This window comes from Humulus lupulus, chromosome 6 (genome assembly GCF_963169125.1).
Source record: "Humulus lupulus chromosome 6, drHumLupu1.1, whole genome shotgun sequence".
Taxonomy (NCBI): Eukaryota; Viridiplantae; Streptophyta; class Magnoliopsida; order Rosales; family Cannabaceae; genus Humulus; species Humulus lupulus.
In genome coordinates, this window is record NC_084798.1 from 185,163,309 (window position 1) to 185,183,712 (window position 20,404).

Consider the following 20,404-nt stretch of genomic DNA (forward strand, 5'->3'; position numbering starts at 1 on the left):
GTTTTAAGGACTCAATTCCCAACAAAAGAATTTGTCCATTTTATTAATATGCACTTTATTAAACCATACATATTTTAAAAATATCTTGTTTATGTGAGTTGTTTTATAATTCATTGTGATTTTCTTACTATTTGGTGTGGTTGGTTCAATTTGTGACTTTCTTTATTTTGATTTATTAATATTATTTTTATTATAATTGGAGTTATCTTTGTTGTTGGAGTCATTTGTTATTTGCTAAGTCTAACAAAGTAATATTTGAATAATGCAATTGACAATAGTTGTACTCCACAGGTAAGTTTTTCCTCTTTTTGTTCATTATAATTGATTTTTTTATAATTATTGTGACACTCACTATTATTGTCCATTAAAATTTCATCATTCATTTACTTTCTTATTTATTCTTCTTTACCAATATTATTTTTGTTTGCATGATAATTTTATTTTGTAAGTTGCTTCTCAATTATACAAGTAGAATATGTGGAGTTGAAAGTAACATTGAATTAGAGCCATTAGACTCTTTTACTAGGTCTTTCAATGGTCTTGTTAGAGAATATAGCAAGTTTGTTATCTAAATTTTCAAAAATATGCATAATTTATGTTCGTTGTTCCTTAAATTAAATTAGATGTGTCTTAAGAAGGATAGACAACTTGTTTTATTAGAAAATATTCTTTGTTTTTTTTTAATATTAGAATTTCTAGCTTGTATGACATTAGTTTTTTTTATCAATAAGATATCATTGCTAAAAAAAATCTATTTCTAATTTCTCATCACGGTTAAACATATAACTAAAAAGTAAAAACATTACTACTAATAATAATCAATGACTTTTACTTTACAGTACTAGAATTCCCCATCTAACAGTATAATATTTGATTACTATATAACTGCGCAAGAGGGATACAATTTTGTGGTAACAAACCACGTGCCACCATTTGAACTACCCCAATGAGGTGGAATATTCAACATTAATGAAAACATTTTGGATAGATAGCCACTAATAAGTTGGAAAAATAAAGTACTCAATAAAAGTTGTTCTGGGAAAGCCCTGCGTTATTCAAAATCTCACACAAGTAAACCTTGCCTTGTCAAACCCACCATCGAGTTCTCCATTCCTGGTGGCCAACAGAACCACAACATCCTCTCCTCTAATATGTTGCTTTTGTCTGCCTGTTATTAATCGTAAGAATTATACAGTTCTTCATCTCACAATAAATAGAGTTGAAAAAAAAAAACTCAGACAACCCATTTCTTGGCAAATGTTTCTGCAACCAGTAGAGGAAAGGCAATTGTTGCATCACAATGCACCTGATGATTGGAAGTGAAGACACACAAACACATGAAGATGACACAAACAGTCATTGCAATTAGGAGGTTCAGAAGTTTTAATGGAATGATTTTTGTTTAGTTGACACTTGACAGAACAGAAATTCAAAATCAAGACTATAATTAAAAGTACCTTGACAGTTTTAGCGGAACCTCGGATTTTACCCCATGATACTGCCTCATCCGGACGAGCACCAGAATCACTCCCATCAAACTCTTGTGCAGTATTGATGAAGACACCATAATCTGCACCATTACGCATCATATTGGCATTGCATATGTGATGTTTAGGCAGACCCCCTCCAAGTACAATAATTCCCGTCTTTCTAGGACTTGCATGGACAGCTTCACCATTCATCGCCCTAATATCTGTTCAAACAGAATAAAGCACTTCAGTTCCCTCATGAAGCTGTTATAGAATATATATCTATATATATGTTGAACCGTATTTATTATTATTATTAAATAAAAAAAGAATCGATTTGGAGTAAAGGAGAAAAGGTAAAAAAATGTCTCCACTATTCTCTCCACCTTCCCACTTCCCACTTCCCATTCTCACCACTCTAACCACCCTCACTCTACTTTCCTTTCACTTAACCTAAAATTGAGTCTATAAAAGAGAGAAAAAAATCAGACAAAAAAAAAGATAGAGAGGAGACTCTGCAAAAATAGAGAGAGAAATACACACCATATGTGAAAAAAAAATCAGACGAAAAAAATAGATAGAGAGGAGACTCACACGATATGTGAAAAAAAGAGGAGAGAAAAGAAAGAGAGCAAAATTCTACTTCTCAAAATTCTTCAGGTTCTTCAAGGGTAAGTAATCAAGCATCTATGGTATGCGTTCATTCCTCCCCTACTCTCTCCACTCATCTAAGGAATGCACTCATTCCATTCAAAATCTAAGAAATGCACTCATTCCACTCCAAATCTATGGAATGCACTCATTCCGCTCAATCTTTTGAATGCACTCATTTCATTCAAAATCTAAGGAATGTACTTATTCCATTCAAAATCTAAGGAATGCATTCATTCTGCTCCAAATCTATAGAATGCACTCATTTCCCTCAAATCTATAAAATGCAGTCATTCCGCTTCAAATCTTGGAAATGCATTCATTCTCCTCAAATCTATGGAATGCACTCATTCTCCTCAAATTTATAGAATGTATTCATTTTGCACCTACACTTTTTAAAATAAAATTGGACTGTAATGCTGTCAAAATTGTCTTTAAAATGCTAACTTTGATTCAAAACAGTAAAATCAAGAAAATAAAAGTTGCCAAAATCTCCATACTCTGCTGGAACGGCTTAAACCCAAGAGCACATAATTTATGACTCCTGGCGTGGGATCCGAAACTCAAGTAAAATTCCAGTCGTGGTATAGAGAAAGAAATCTGCTCAAAAGTGCCTAACTTATATATGTTTGGTCAACAAAGTAAAAGTGACCGTATATACATACAACCTCAGTTCAATGATTTTATATCTGTTTAAAGACTGGAAAAATACAGTGCAACAGTATTGACAAAAGATTGATTAGCTGACTCTAAATATATATACATATATTTAGAGTCAGCTAATCAATGATGATGTGCACCCCCTCCCCCTGCAAAAAAAAACTTGGAATGTTTAAAGATAATCATCATATTTATATAATATATTAGTTATATACATATATGTTCAGGTTAATGAAAGAAAGAAAAAAAAAGGCCTTTGACGAAGCCTAATTAATTCGGATGGGAAAAGAAATGTGTATGCATATGTGTATAATCAAATTACAACAAGTTTTGGCATTAACATTTTACCAGGTTTATATTTTGTTCCTAAAAGTCTACCAAAAATATAAGGTTATGATGCTTTTGTGTATAAATATACTATAAAGATCAAGACTAATTCAATGGATAATTTCTCCTATGAATATCATTTGGAGATGTCAACAATCAAAAGACTTCATAAAAACATGGTATCACCAAGAGTCTAAAGATCAATTTTTGAGAAAAAGAATTGGAATGTGAAACAATAAGAAAATATGACAAAATATAAAAATGACTAAATAAATACAAGCCGTCATATCTATGTCAAAAAAATATTTATCTCAAATATTATTGGATTCAATTCCAAACTATAAGATTCAAATTACTTTCATAAAGACACATTCTCAAGTAATTTTGAATTTTGTTTCACAATTCTCATTAAAATAGAATTGCAATTCAAGTGAAATTAAAGATGAGTTTCAATTAAAAACAAACTCAATGTCTCCAAAAAAAATACAAAGATACAAAAAAAAATTGAACTACGTTTAACTTGATTCCTCCAAAGGATACACAGACAACCTAATTGCTAATGTTAGGTACAATCACAAACTCCCCAAGTTTCTCAATGAGGTGATTCACCTCAAACTTTCCAAACGAAGTCATTCACCTCAAAACCCAAGTGAGGTCATTCACCTCAAATGGTGAGAATTTCAAAGTGAGTTAATTCTTCACAAAATTCTCACAGATACAAAAATCCTTGAACTACGTTTGACTTGATTCTTTTAAATGATACGTAGGCAACTTAGTCGCTAAATCTAAGTACAGACACAAATAGCCCAAATTAACAAATTATTCAAACATCAAACACAAATCTCAAAATTTCATAAAATGTCATTTACCTTGGAATTCTTCCTAACTTTCAAAACAGCAAATAATTCCATGATATGGTCATCTACCGGGATTTCATAAATTTCTAAAAGTACATTGAATTCCTATGAATGGTCATTTACGTGAATTATTCCACTCACTTTCTAAAATATCACATTCAGAACTACAAGTGGTATGATCCCTCAACCAGGGTAGATAGACAACTCACTCAACCAAATTCAGTCACAATTCCAAATTCAACCAAAAAAATTTCCCAAAATTAACAAGTAATTAATATCATCATAATTGGAATCAAAAGGTTTTCCTTTAAACCAAAAATGATAGTAATTAAGAGGTTATTCTTATAATCTTAGATGGGTCGAACTCAAATGAATAAACTCTTATGCTATAAAATTGGCATAGGTAAAATTGTGTTTAACTTTAATTTTAATATTTTAAATTAGAAATTTTTGTTTAACTATATATATATATATACCTACCTTGCACTAGGTCGACTATTAGACCAGGGTTGTGAAAAGAATGGAAATACAACATGTCCCCCAAAGAGCCATCTGTTATACTGGGACAGAAGACAGGAATGTTGTTCTGCAAAACATCCAAAAAGTACATCAATTGATCTCTGCAATATTTTGCATAAAATTCTAGTAGCTTTAAGTAGTGCAACCCTTCAAGAGAACCTGCCTTCGAAGATATAACACTACTAGAAAGAAGGGCATAAAAGTGGTAAAAGGGGCAACTAAACCTAAGAATCAAACCAAATAGTAACAATTGATGAAAGAAAGAACATCAAATAGTAATAAAACAGTCGACCACAAAAAAAAAACAATATTACATCAAAGCATAGAATGGCATAAACTCAACTATTAAATAAAATAAAAATACTATTTTTAACAATTGATAGTTTTCTATTATAAAATATCATATTTGTAATTTTATTGACACAATTTATGTATGATAGATCAAAATCTTGTACTTCAAATCTTGATTGACACCAAATGAGATTAACAAGCTGAATAGGATTATTGTGACAATACAATTAAAAAAAGACAAATGTTTAACAAAAACCATAATATGACTAAGAATATATACAAACTATACTGAATACTTGCCTTATAAGCCCAATAGAGGTAAGAACTCTTGTCATTTATCTCCTTCCCCAAGCGAGCAATTAATTTATATGGCGTCCATAACAAGTTCTGCTCATAAATTGTAGTTTTAGAGGGTTACACTAGCAAATACTCCAAATACTCACAGAATGTACAAGCATGACAAAACATGATACTCACATCTTCAATTTGCTCCTTTAACATCTGGTCAAATATAGGAATGATCCAATCCTCAAACTTGCAATAATTATCATTGGGAACCAATAAGTTACCAATTCGATTCAACCCTTTGGAGCGCAAATAAGCTCCTGGTAAAGAAAAATCACCTTTGTAAGTTGGTGCAAGACATTTTATAAGGTCCTCTTCCATACCACCAGCTGTTGTAACTAATACATCCACCATTTGATGCTCAACTAGATAACGAACTGTATCTCTAACACCAGATGAAACCAAATTGGATGTAAAACCCAAAAAAAGTTTACACCTCACAGAGCTTCTATATGTTAAAGCTTTCTCCTCTTCACTGGAGTCCTCAACTATAGTCTCATCAGCAAGCCTCCAATCTAGCTTTAATGAAAAATATAGATAAATTGAGAAAGGAATATGAAAGAGGAACTGGAATCAAGGTGAAGAGAAGCTAAGCTAACCATTTCATTTACAACCTGGATGGCATCTCCAAGGTTGGAGGCTTGGAATCCAGTAGAGATCATGGAGCTTAATAAGCGCGGGTAGTCCACTCCCTGATTGAAATCATAGCCTTCAATCTTAGAGCATTTTCCTTCTAGACTTTCTGATTCTTTGAAAGTTGCTAAGTGAGCTGCCGCCAAAAGGTGGTTGTTCTCCATGTCCTTGCCCTGCCAAACCGTTAGGAATGCTAAGAAGTAGGATACAAATCTATCAGCTTCAACCAACAAGAAACAAGAAAGCCCCTTCTAACTAGTATTTCTTACCCTATTATAATTTCTCAAATAAAACTAAAAAGATGGCAATCCATGCACTACACTAAACATAAAAACCATTTAAGCATTCACAAAACATTTAACTATTAAAAAAAAGAGAGAGCCCCTTCTAACTAGTATTTCTTACCGATGTTTAAAAAAGCGGTTTTGAGGCGCACCTTGAGGCGCGCCTCAGTGTGAGGCGGAAAAAAAACCGCACCAAAGCGTGCGCCTTGCTTAGCAGAGGTGAGGCGTTGAGTTGAGGTGGGTGAAGCGGATATTGGCGTACGGCTCAGGGGTGTATTTCATAATGGGCTTTTTTATGCCCAAAAAGACCAAAAATAAAAAACTGGTCTTAATAAGCCCAAAAAATACTTATTAAAACTTATCTTAAATAGGCCCAAACCCAATAAAACTTAAAACTTATATTTTAACTAGGGCTGAGCATTGGGCGGGTTGGTCGGGTTACAAGGCATTTTTACCCGTCCAATGTCATAATCGGGTTAGCAAAAGTGACCCGTAACTTGCCCAATTAAGAAAAAAAAAATTTTTTAACCCGTCCAATAATTTGGGCGGGTTGGTCGGGTTAACCCGCCCAAACTGAAATTGTATTTTTTTTTGGGCGGGTTAGTCGGGTTGGGCGGGTTGGTCGGGTTAACCCGCCCAAACAAAAGTGGTATTTTTTTTTTTTACATTTTTGTAATTTTTTTCTTTTAAATACTAGTACTAATAGTGTGAAGTTTATCTTTTTAAGCTTAAAACAATATTTTAAATTATAGTAAAAAAATTAAAACAAAACTTAATTAATTTATATATTTATTTGAATATATTAAAAATAACAAATTGATAATAAATGCTTAATTGGGCGGGTTGGGTTATATTTTCAACCCGCCCAATGTAACAATTGGGCGGCTTAAATTTTGGTCGGTTTATTCGGGTTGCGTTTTTTGGCGGTTTTTTCGGGTTGGTTTGGGCGGATTATTCGGGTTGGACGGGTTGTAAAATTTTTTGCACAGCCCTAATTTTAACAAGCCCAATAAAACTTAAAAAAAATAAAATTACAAACCCTAACAACTCACTCACTCAGCCTATCCTCTCCCTCTCGTTCATCTGCCTTTTGTTCATCTCCTCAGCCCAGAAACCTGCCTGAAGCTGCTGAACCAGAGAAAGGGAAAAAAAAAAAACGAAACCAGCTTGCCTTCCTCCCTACCTCTCTGCATATCTGCTGAAGCTTCTTTCTATAGTAGACTCCAGCTTCTATGTTTGAGTACATTTTATGACATTTCTTATTCTATGTTTGAGTTTTATAAGATACATTGATATTTCTTTATATCTTTAGATGTTATAAAAATATATTTTTAATTAAATATTTGAGACGTACGCTTCGATGCGCCTTGAGGCGTAAAAGCAATATTTTTAACATTGTTTCTTACCCTATTATAATTTCTCAAATAAAACTCTAAAGATGACAATCCATGCACTACACTAAACATAAAAACCATTTACACATTCACAAAACATTTAACTATTAAAAGAAAGAGTGAAATACTGTACCTGCTTGGTGGACGACAGTAACTGAGCTACTCAGATGGTCGACGGACGGGTTGCCTTGCCGGTGGATGGACGGTCGACGTTCCTGGTGAGTGGCCTGCCAGTGGGAGAGAGAGAGGGTTAGCGTGAGCGTGAGGGGAGGGGCGGGAGAGAGTGTTTGTCTCACAATTAGAAAAAAGTATTTTTTAAAGGTGTGATTCTGAAATGATAATATGAATTTAGTTATTGAAAACATGTTTGATTAGTTCACTGTTAGTAGACTATTTTTAAATTTTAAAAAATTGAATCTAAAAATACAACAGAAATAGAATATGCAATTGGTTCAGCTGAATCTAAAAACTATTTTGAAATTTTAACAGTATTTGTTTGAAGATCCCATCCCATACCAATTTGTTCCAAAAGATGAAAAAATTCTAGATGTACCTTCCTCAACCAATTGAATTTTGATTTCAATTTATCCATTTTATCTCTTTTCAAAAGCATTAAATATGTCATTTTCTGTCTTTGTTTGTAACTTTTTTTGGCCTCTTCATGTAAAAGACCAACAAAATATGATTCAATAGACTCGGAGTTGTTGTTTGTAATCATTTATTGGCCTCTTCTTGTAAGAGACCAATAATATATGATTCAAGAGACCCGGGCTAGGATACATGATCCTCATTGTCTAACTTCTTTGCATCCATCTAATCATAATATCAATTATCATAATGTCTTTATAGAATACCACTAAAGCAACAACAAAATCTATCTAACAATGATTCGTAGAATAATAATAATAATAATAAAATTTGTAATGATCCACCCTGTAAAAAAAAATCGGGTTTTTAATTATTCACTACTTGGTTCATAAAAGAAAAAAAGGTTTGTGTTTTCACTTAAATCACGAAAGACAGAAAAGTAAGTAGAAGAAAACGTTAGTTTATTTGATCTCAGCTGGTTAGAGATTTGTGGCATCTTTATATAAATGTTGAAGTAGTGTCTATTATATACAAATCTGTATATAGATTAAACTGTGTGGCTAGATTTCATAGAAGATTTAAACAAGTGGGTATCTAATTATATGATGCATTACAAAAGAGTAATATAGTAGTGAAGGGTCTCCCATTGAAGATAACATACATATCTCTTTTCACCAAAACCATCACTGTGTCCAATTAAACTAAAGTGGAGGTTCTATTATTTAACTGCTTCATCCAAACACTTTTGCCAGGCATTACGTTACAAAGCCGATAGAGTCAAAAGCACACTTTTAAAAGCCATGCCAAATGAACTCGCATATTAGAAAAAAGGTTATGTGATTGTTTCAAAATATCCTAATATATCAGACTACAAAACCATTCCTACCATATCAGATCTCCCAAAGCCAAAGTTGTTGCAAGCAATTGGAAATCAATAGAGCAATACAACAATTGCTCATAAAAACCCAAGGACATCCCTCATAACACAACCAGGCCTCTTTACAAAACCAACAGAGCAGAGCAAAGAGAACAACACAACTATACTACTGCAATCCAAAGATTTCGAGCCACCCCATAACCCCACACAATATTCTACGGCAATCCAAAGTTTTTCAGCCCCACAAAAGTTCACAGAAGACAGAAAAGCAAGTAGATCCAGCAGATTGATGGGCATATATATATACACACACACATATATATATATATATATAATATCAAGAAAGAAATACTATACCAGACAGCATATGCAGTCAAGAACCCTCATAATACCAGACAGCAAAAAAAAGAAAAGGAAGAAGAATACCTGACAACGATGAAGAGCAGAGATGGCCGAGAATGGAGATCGCCGAGAGAGTTTGTTGCGATGGTCTGCCAGGAAGGTGACTGCTGAATAGAAGGAAAGGAGTTGAAGTGTACTTAGGAAATGGAGAAAACGTGAATATATCCTTTTCCAATTTTATTGCACAAAAATCGAATAATAATTTAAATTTTATTTTAAAAAAGATCAAGAATTATGCTGGGTCCCATCCCATCACTTTTAATTATTATTTTTTTTTTGCGACAAAAAGACCAATTTCTTGGTTTTAACAGTTTACAATTAAATTCTATCAACTTTAACAAATTTCATTAATCTGCCGTTATCTTTAACATTTTTTATAAAATAAATTAAAAAAAATTGATCAATGATTTGAAAATTAATTATGTCAACTTTAACGATTTTGATAAAATAAATTAAAAAAAAAATTAATCAACGATTTGAAAATTTGGTCCTTCACTTGGCTGAGAGTTAGTTATGTGAGAAAGTTAACGACAGATTAATGAGGCAGATTAATGAGAAAGTTAACGGCAAAGTCCAAAATATCACAAAAGGGTTCCAACAATTCATTTTCCAGAAGAACAAACCTCAATTATATAGTATAGATGAGTTAAAACATGCCTAACAGTGTGCATAAAATGCAAGTAAAACTCCTTCAAAAGTTAAACCTTACTCAATCAAAGTACTAACTCTGCAAACTCTCTAATTGGATTTGATTCAAAACCTGCAGCCTTTGCTAAATTTAATCACGAAAAGCTTGCATCTTCGCAGAAATCAATTCAAGATGCTCAACCATTATTGATCAAAATTATAACTCCACAAGAGCAATTAAGTAGATTACTCCAAGAGTTTGACAGGGAAAAAAATTATATTCCAATTTCCAAATGAGAACATCAACTATTGTAAAAATTATATTCCAATTTCCAAATGAGAACATCAACTATTGTGAACACTTTTTTTGTTAAGGTAACTCATACCCTGAAAACGTTTTCTAATTCAGCCACTTTGTTAAGATCATGTTCATTGGAAGAAATCAAACTATAGATTCTTGTGGATAGGGAGAGGCCATAATTCAAAGACTCAAAGCCTCACTCATAATGAGCAAGCGAGATTCAAATCAATCCAATATACAAACACATACTATGACAATTTGATGCTATACAACTTAAGCTTCAATCAAATTTCTTATAAAAAAAAACTTTAATTCAGTTATTTCAATCTACAACAAATAGAAAAAGGACTGAATGATCGTCTCAACTTTACTAACCCCAATTACATCAATAGAGTTAATATTCTCAAATAAACGCTAAGCAATCAAGTATTTACAAAAATAAAAAATTGAGTGCAATGAATTGAAGAGATTAAACCCAGATTAATCCAATAAAAATACTTGAAAGAATTTGATCAAACCTAGTTCTTCATTTTCTTACTAAAGTAGAAGAACATGTTAATACATTGAAGAAATTGCAGAATAATCACACTTACCAGTGCAAAGAAGAAGAAAGTTGTTCCAGTACGGTGTAGCATTTGGTCCTTTGGTTTCAAGAGGAAGAAGAAGAAACACAGAAATTACGGGCTGATTGGTTTATTTTCTGTAAATAATTTTTTAATTTTAAAAAACTAAATTTGTGATTTGTAGAATACGTATTAGAATGTGATTGCTCTCGTTGAATTTAAAAATTATTTTAATTTAACATTTGTAAATAAATATTGTATGATATTAAATTTTAATTTATGAAAGTAAATTTTAAAATTAATATATCGATTAAATTCATAATAATAGTACATTTGCATCAGTTTTCTTTTTAAATTAAAGCTATACTTTTAAAATTAACTAAACTCTATTTCAACAATATCATCTCTAATATTTTTCATCTGAGTTATATAAACAACATTTATCCATTAAAGGAATAAACTTCATAATATATAGTGTGCAGTTCAGTTTTAAAGCATTTGATTTAGTGAGTCAAACACTTAAATGTGTCTTATCACAATTTTGGTGGATCTATAATCAATGTAAAATTTGGATATACATATATGACTAGGAATTATTTGTTTATTACGGGTCTTTAGTGATGCATGACATAGGTGCATTACACAGACATACTTAGTAAAGGCCATTTAAAGAATAGTTGTTCATATCAGCAATAGAAGTTGATGTATGGTTATTGATTATTACATCAACAAGGTCCTACCAGAACATGAGGTAGTGCCACAAGAGTACATCAAGAAAGTATATCTGCAACAACAACAGAATACACATATCGAGGGACCCCTCCATTCTAATACATGTAAGTTTGGCTCTATGGAATACCATGCCAGTTTTGGCATTTTATCTGTCTACAATGGCATTCCAATTTTACAAGAAAGTAACCATAGGACTCAAAATTAGTTTCTAAAAATTAAAAGAGAAAGACTAAATTGGTTCAAGTGATTCTTAGTTTTAAGCATGGAGAGTTTATTAGCACCAGGACATTGTATTCCCTAGAATAGCTCTGGCTTTGTTATTCTTCGCAGTCCTAAGGTGAAACTTGTAATACAACACATTTGGAACTTTAATGACAGCAACCTTAGAATGGGAAGGAATTGCGTCATTTAAGATTGGAATGGGTGGTGGAGTAAGTGCTCTAATTGGAATTGGTGATTTTGCATTGTATATGCTCAAGGGAGGAGTGACAATCTCACGACTTGGATTAAAGTCTTCGGACTTATCTATTCATCCAGCAAATGCAAGCTAAGTCCTTATCTCAACTTTCGAAATTACTACCATATATATAATTATATAATATAGTGAATATACATTTCATAAGACAGACAAAGAATGCAAATGTTGGTCTAATACTAATGTTTGTAATTTCCCCTTAGAAAATACCAAGGATAAACACACCAAAGCAAAAGAGAAACCTATCAAATATAATAAACAAAATGGCCGAGGGGCAGTGAGGAACCTATCAAAAACAATAAATATTTATATGCAAATGAAAGAACAAATCAAAACTCCATGGAAGAAAATAAACCCCACAAATTCAGCCTCTAACAGTCCAAGAAACCAAAGAAATCTAACCACTTAATAGTCACACAAACATATAAATGTATATATATATATACATATAACATTCAGAGTGAAACCATAGTTTAGTAATATCGTATGAATAATGGCAAGAACAAGAGAGGAGAGGAGAACCTGAGTTGTCAACGGGGCAGTTGGGAGGGGCGGTGAGTCGACTAGATCGCTCATTTAGAGCAGTTGCTTTGGCAAGCTTAGAACAATCACACCGGTAGCGAGGACATGGATGACGAGAAGGACAATCTTCTAAGAGGTGAGTGGGAAGAAGATACTCTTGTGAAATGAGGCAGAAGACAGGAGCAGAGAGAACAAGTAGATAGATTATGATTTTAATTTTAGGTTTTTGGAGAAAAAATCACAAAACTAAGAAAACGCAAAATTGTCGTTTTCTAAATTACAATACAAAATTATAATTCTGATTAGGATATAATTTTTAAAAACAATATAACAATTAGATATATTATAATTCTGATTAAGATATAATTTTTAAAAACAATATAACAATCAGATATTTTGGTGCGCCCACAAATTGAGTTTTTAAAATCAGAATCCATTACAAAACACCTAAGAGCATTTGAATTCATCCAACAATCTATAATGACTACTTAACAGCCGTGTAGTAAGTTATTGGCTATTATCTATTTTTTTAATAAGACAAACATAAATGTACACATGCATTCACCTAATTATATATATTTATATAAAATTCCTCAACAAAGTATAAATTAACTTTCTTATATAAATTCAGAAGTAATATAGAAAATGATATATATTTTACTACTGTGTATGCATGTGGTGGTGTATGCATGATTTAAAAATGACAAATTACTTTTATAATGTTGTCTTTGTTTTTCTTTGTATTGACTATTATTATTATATTCATATCAACTTACAAGGGGTATATGCTTCCACTGGAACTCTTTCTATAAACGAAAAACTCCGAAATAATCAAATCTTTATTTTAAAACATTGACTTAAAATTTATTTATTAAGAAAAAACAGCACATGGTCAACTTATAAAATTTAATGAAACTTGGGAGGAATCAACTCGACCTCTTTTGATTAGGATCATCAATTATTTAGATCATTCTATCAGCAAAAGCAAGAATTACACCACAGTTTTCTTGCAAAGTTCTTCATTCTAAATGTTAGAATACACTAAAAAAATCATTAGTTTTATGGTCCACTAAATATTATACGTAAACAGATATATAAATAAATTTATATATATATATTAGCAGACATACATAGATAAATACTCACATCTTCACCACGGAACCAATTTAAACTCAGTTAACATTCTCTAAGACATTTTGTCAAACACTTTGTGGCTTTAGAAATAAAAACTGAGCAAAATCAAATGAAGCAAGATAAAGACCACACAATATATTCAGTATTCACATCAAATGACAAATACCAGTTATGAACTGTTGTAAAAAGTTGCTGCACGAAATTACCGAATGATTGTCTGGGTTGAGTCGTGGACTAGGTCGCTCTCTTTAAGATGTTCGCGGCACTGCCCAGAATTCGTGCAAGCAGACTATCAGTCCCGTCGTCCCCAGGATAAAACAGTCCAGTCTAAACTGTAATCGGACCTCCACTGCACCGTAGAGAACCGTCGTATACCACACCCTTAATGATACTACTGCTCGGATTTTTATTAAATATTTTTTTAGAAAAAATAATAAGGTTCACACCACACCAACCAACCAGCCAGGTCGGTCGGTCGGACGGACGGCGGTGGCGCGCGCGCGTGTGTGGTGGTCAGGTGAGCCTTTGTGTGACTCCTCCCTCTCCCACAAAAGTGGGTACCCCTTGAGGCACAACCCCAAGGCTGAAGTCTACACTCTATATACCCTTACAAGAGAGTATTCTAAACCAATGTGGGACTCTTCCTCTAGGGAGTCATTAAAGCACCTTTTCTATTTTTTAATAATTCATACTATTATATATTATAAGTTCCAACAATCCCCCACTTGAATTATTAAAAAAAAAATTTCATCGAGCAGTAACCTAAGAACAATAAGATTGAGCATAAACAAAGGTATCTTTCGACTTGAACCTTTGCATAGTGAATGCAATTTAGAATATACTAGAGTGACACGTAGTCTTGAACTCTATCTCTAACATTGCACCACGCACAATCTTTCTAGGGTGTAGTCCAAAAGCCCGTGCTTTAATGGCCATGCACGTCTATCCCAATATAGTGAACGCTCTAGAAATTTGCCCTAAAATTTCATAGGAAGCGGCCCCACTTCCACATTCACGTAGGCGAGTCTATCAAGAGTACTCCTGTAGCTCGGTACTCCACTCCACATAGAGTATAGATCTCATTAAGAGTTTCGATTAACTCATCCTTATGTCGCTTCAGGAATTCATGCTTCAAGTTAACTTTAAGTAATAGCATGATCTATCTCATATCACATCATAACTTGTTATTACCCATTGAACCTATTTCTTGGGATCTCTAGTCTATAGGTCGGGTTACCATCATGTGTGATTCATCATTCTAAGGGCAATAGTCCCATTCCTTTTGATGTTTTAAGGACTTTCTCTCTAGCTAATCCTTTCGTCAAAGGATCAGCTAAATTTTCATCAGTGCGTATATGATCCACTCTCACAGCTCTAGTAGAGAGGAACTCTCTAACAGTACTGTGCTTACGTCGAATTTGACGTCTTTTACCGTTGTAATAACGGTTCTGAACTTTTGCAATAGCCGCGGTACTATCACAATGGATCAACACAGCTGGGATCGGTTTTTCCCATAAAGGGATCTCAGCTAGCAGGCCTCTCAACCATCCTGCTTCTTCACTAGCAATAGCTAGTGCTATCATTTCTGACTCCATTGTAGATTGAGCCAGAATAGTCTATTTTTTAGACTTCCATGAAACAGCTCCACCAGCTATGCTAAAAATATAGCCGCTGGTTGCCTTGGAGTCATCTGACAAGGTGTTCCAGTCAGCATCGCTATATCCTTCAAGGACAGCGGGAAACTTTTGATAATGCAATCCAAGGTTCATAGTTCTCTTAAGGTACCTCATGACCCTTTCTATAGCATGCCAATGCTCAACACTAGGTCTACTAGTAAACCTGCACAATAGTCCCACAACATAGGCAATGTCGGGTCTAGTACAATCAGTGGCATACCTAAGACTGCCAATGATGCTCGCATACTCTGTTTGTCTTACACCATCACCAGTGTTCTTAAATAGCTTTACACTAGGATCATAGGGTGTACACGCAGGTTTACAGTTAAAGTAATTGTATTTCTTTAAAATCTTCCCAATGTAATGAGATTGATCCAAAGAAATTCCCTTTTCAGACCTAGTGATCTTTATACCAAGGATCACATTTGCTTCTCCTAGATCTTTCATGTCAAAGTTTTCACATAGCACAGATTTTACATCATTTATGACATGTAAGTTCGAACCAAAAATAAGCAATTCATCTACATATAAACATATGATGGTGCAAATGTCATTCTCAGATTTATAATAAATGCATTTGTCACTTTCATTCACTTTAAAACCATGTGAGATAACTAGATTGTCAAACTTTTCATGCCATTGCTTAGGTGCCTGTTTCAAACCATACAAAGATTTATCTAATTTGCACACTTTATGTTCTTGACCATGGATCACAAATCCCTCAGGTTGGTCCATGTAAACCTCTTCTTCTAATTCACCATTTAAAAAAGCAGTTTTAACATCCATTTGGTGCACAACAAGATCATGTAAAGAAGCTAAAGCAATAAGCACACGAATAGATGTTATCCTTGTGACAGGTGAGTATGTGTCAAAGAAATCTACATTTTCTCTCTGTCTAAAACCTTTGGCAACAAGACGTGCCTTGTACTTATCAACAGTACCATCAGGTTTCAATTTCTTTTTTAGAATCCATTTGCAACCTATAGTCTTACATTCTGGAGGTAAATCAACTAAATGCCAGGTTTTGTTAGACTCAAGAGAGTCCATTTCATCATTAATGGCTTTTTGCCACAGGTCAGCATCTAATGAGGTCATAGCTTCTTGGAGGTTCGAAGGATCCTCCTCTAAAGTATATGCACAAAAATCAGAACCAAAGTCTTTAGAGACTCTAGCTCTTTTACTTCTTCTAGGTTCAGTTTCATTCCCCTCAAGATGCTCAATGTCCCTAATCACAGGCATGTTACTAGATGATGCACCCCCACTATTTCTCAATTTAAATGGAAATCTATGTTCATAAAAATCAGCGTCATTTGATTCCAAAATAACATGGTCTTTCAAATCAAAAAATCGATATGCTTTACTATTAACAGCATAGCCAATAAACACACATTCATATGCTCTACTAGCCAATTTTATCCTTTTAGGATCAGGAATTCTAACATATGCTAAACAACCCCAAGTTTTAAAATAAGAGATGTTTGGTTGTTTATTTTTCAAGATCTCATAAGGAGAAATTTTGCATTTTGATTTTGGAACTCTATTAAGCACATAGCAAACAGTCAATAATATTTCTCCCCACCAATAAGATGCAGCACCAGAATTAAGCAAAATAGCAACAATTGATTCAGTAAATGTTCTATTCTTCCTTTCGGCTTTGCCATTCATTTCAGGTGAGTATGGTGCAGTTCTTTCATGTATAATTCCATGTGAGTTATAAAAATCAACAAACATGCTCGAAACATATTCAGTGCCTCTATCACTATGAAATCTCTTTATCTTTCTATTAAATTGATTTTCAATTTCAGTCACAAAAGATTTAAACATATCAAGAGCATCACTTTTATTTTTCATCAAGTACACATATGTAAAATCAGAACAGTCATCTATAAAGGTGATAAAATAACGTTTTCCATTTCTGGTCAACGTCCCATCAAGTTCACAGATATCAGAATGAATTAAATCTAGAGGCTCAGTTTCTCTAGTCACAGATTTATGGGGTATTTTTGTGATCTTAGCTTGGCTACAATAGTCACATTTTTCAAAATCATTTAAAGATAATTTAGGAATTAAGCCTAAACTACTCATATTCTTGATTATGCGCTTGTTAACGTGACAGAGTCTAGCATGCCAAGTATTAAAACTACACAACATATAAGCAAAAGCATTCACTTTATTAGCATCAACATTCAATTTAAACATTCCCTCAGTTGCATACCCTTTCCCTACAAATATCCCATTCTTAGTTAAAGTAAACAAATCAGCCCCTATAGTCTGTGTAAACCCCGCCTTGTTGAGAAGGTAGCCCGAGACCAGATTCTTTCTCATCTCTAGAGTGTGCATGACTTCCTTAAGAATCACAGTTCTTCCAGAGGTAAACTTTAATTCCACATCACCAATACCAGCAACAATCGTAGTGTGCGAATCTCCCAGCAACACTTTCTTATCCTCAGTAGCAGCAGTATATGTCTTAAACATATTCCAATCATAGCAAACATGGCGAGAAGCGCCAGTGTTTACCCACCACCCTTCTGATCCACCAACAAGGTTGATCTCAGATATCATAGCCGTGAAAGGCTTTTCAGTTGTCAGGTTAGCCTGCGGAGCAGAGCTTGGCCTGTTCCTGCACTTGCGTGCAATATGACCTGGTCTGTTGCAAACAAAGCACAGAAATGGAGCAGGTTCATTCTTATTATTAGGGGGGTTTTGCTGCTGTCTGTTTTGGTTCCTTTGATGGTTCCAATTCTGATTATTGTTCCGAGGTTGATTGTTGCGGTTGGAATTCTGCTTTCGATTCTGATTCTTGAAATTTTTCCCATTGGGTTTCAGAACCGCAGTGGACCTTTTGTCAGTGTTGTTGTTGCTGGATACAACAAGCACTTCTTCTTTTTGGTCCTGTTTACGAGCTTCCTCCTCAATACGAAGGCGAGTGATCAGACTTTCTAGTGAAAATTCTTTTGTTTTGTGCCTGAGAAATTTTTTAAAATCTTTCCACGCAGGGGGCAGTTTGTCAATAATCACAGCAACTTGAAATTGTTCATCTAAAGACATACCTTCAGAAATTATTTCATGGGCGATTTTCTGAAGTTTATGAGATTGGGCTTCCACTGACTTGTCATCGGTCATTTGAAATTTGAGGTAGCGACTGACAGCGTACTTCTTGGTTCCAGCCTCCTCAGTGTCATACTTCTTTTGCAGCGCGTCCTAGATTTCCTTAGCATTTTGGTCATAATTATAATAGTCATACAAGTCATCAGATAAACCATTGAGAATGAAATTTTTGCATAAAAAATCATTTTCGACCCAAGCATCTAAAGCCTTAGTTTGTTTCTCTTTTTCATCGTTGTCATCCTTTTCAGATACAGTAGGCTTATCAGTGGTGAGAGCTGTGTTAACCTTTTTGATTGTGAGGAAAAATAACATCTTCTGTTTCCATCTTTTAAAGTGGTTACCCTCAAAACGAAATGGTTTGTTTATGTCAACAACACCAGAGTTATCATCAGTAGTCATGGCAGAAACTAAGCGTCTTAAATTTGTTGTAAAAAGTTGCTGTAGAAATAAAAAGGAACGAAATTACCGAATGATTGTCTGGGTTGAGTCGCGGACTAGGTCGCTCTCTTTAAGACGTTCGCGGCACTGCCCAGAATTTGTGCAAGCAGACTATCAGCCCCGTCGTCCCCAGGATAAAACAGCCCAGTCTAAACTGTGATCGGACCTCCACTGCACCGTAGAGAACCGTCGTATACCACACCCTTAATGATACTACTGCTCGGATTTTTAATAGTAAAGAGAGTTATTTTTTCTGAAAAGAGATATTTTGTTCTGAAAAGTAATTGCTCTTTTTAAAGAAAAAATTCGATCTTAATTAACGGGAATAAAGACGTTTTATTAAAAACGTGGGAGAGGCATGGCAGTTGGAATCCTGAAAAATCTGAAGAGATTAAGTCTTCAGTTTACCACTTATTAACCACGTTTTTATTAAATTAAAAAATATTTAATAAATAATTTTTTTAGAAAAAATAATAAGGTGCACACCACACCAACCAACCAGCCAGCTCAGCTCGGCTCGATCGGACGGACGGCGGCGGCGCGCGCGCGTGTGTGGTGGTCAGGTGAGCCTTTGTGTGACTCCTCCCTCTCCCACAAAAGTGGGTACCCCTTGGGGCACAACCCCAAGGCTGAAGTCCACACTCTATATACCCTTACAAGAGAGTATTCTAAACCAATGTGTGACTCTTCCTCTAGGGAGTCATTAAAGCACCTTTTCTATTTTTTAATAATTCATACTATTATATATTATAAGTTCCAACATGAACCAGAAAATTAGAAATCGACCAAGAGAAAAACCACAAAATGTTCACATCAAAATATATTCAGCCATGAATTAGAATCAAGATATTACAAAGAAGAAGAGGTGTTATTGCCGTACCTGTTTTTTGGAGTCAACGACAATGGGAGGTCTGAGCTACTCGTCAACGATGGGAGGCTGGAGCACGGGAGAAAAAGATATGTCTGTCGTCGTGGTGTATCAGCTGCGTATGCGTCACTAGTTCTGAGTTGCCGCTGCTGCTGCCGTGCTGTCGACGCCGTCGGGGAAGGTGGGAGAGACGAGAGGACTAAATGGAGGGAGACTCAGTGAGAGAGAGAGGGCATTGTAGCGGCGGAAGGGAGAGGAGAAGAGTGAAAGCTGATAGAGTTGGAGAAATTGTTGCAACTTTTTAAAAAAAGTTAAAATGAATTGGTAAAAATTGAAAAAGTATACTGGTGTGTGACATGGAAAAGTCACACGTGATCTGAAACACTCTTCTAAATTTGTATATAAGATGCAATAGTCATTCGTTGGGTGTGGCCAAAGAGGTACCCAGATTTGTGCGAATGGGTGAAGACTCACGCGCCGCCGCTGTCTATCCAGCTAAGCGGGTGGTGGTGTGGTGTCATACTTTATATTTTATTGAAAAATTATTTAATATTCGTTTTAACTGCAATGATCACGGTATTTTCTCCCACGTTTGAAAAACGTTTTCTTACTGTTTTTTAAGTTTGACTTCTATACATAAGTCAGATCAAAAGAACGAGAGAA

General features: G+C 34.3%; 1 protein-coding gene across 7 annotated transcripts; it reads right to left on the minus strand.

Moving 5' to 3' along the window:
* Window positions 1–783: 783 nt before the first annotated feature.
* On the minus strand, window positions 784–12,671 carry LOC133782815 (deoxyhypusine synthase-like). 7 transcript variants are annotated; one of them, XM_062222209.1, is made up of 8 exons: window positions 12,518–12,671; window positions 9,322–9,404; window positions 7,564–7,657; window positions 5,719–5,925; window positions 5,252–5,638; window positions 5,075–5,161; window positions 4,445–4,550; window positions 784–1,693 (listed from the first exon to the last, which is right to left on the minus strand). In XM_062222209.1, the coding sequence occupies exons 4-8, from the start codon at window positions 5,914–5,916 to the stop codon at window positions 1,296–1,298; spliced, it is 1,176 nt and encodes a 391-aa protein (XP_062078193.1). In that variant the 5' UTR covers window positions 5,917–5,925; window positions 7,564–7,657; window positions 9,322–9,404; window positions 12,518–12,671; the 3' UTR covers window positions 784–1,295. The 7 variants fall into 7 exon arrangements, with proteins under 7 accessions (XP_062078193.1, XP_062078197.1, XP_062078198.1 ...); XM_062222213.1 differs by having other exon boundaries at window positions 5,719–5,945; XM_062222214.1 differs by having other exon boundaries at window positions 5,719–5,945; window positions 9,322–9,401; window positions 12,518–12,670.
* Window positions 12,672–20,404: the final 7,733 nt, after the last annotated feature.

Bases quoted from the DNA above. Each gene is read 5' to 3' on its own strand.
- LOC133782815 (XM_062222209.1), bottom strand. From the start codon at position 5,916: ATGGAGAACAACCACCTTTTGGCGGCAGCTCACTTAGCAACTTTCAAA. The intron at 5,639-5,718 runs GTTAGCTTAGCT...TTTTCATTAAAG, and splicing joins TCCAGGTTGTAAATGAAATG to CTAGATTGGAGGCTTGCTGA. The intron at 4,551-5,074 runs GCAAGTATTCAG...GATGTTTTGCAG, and splicing joins ACCTCTATTGGGCTTATAAG to AACAACATTCCTGTCTTCTG.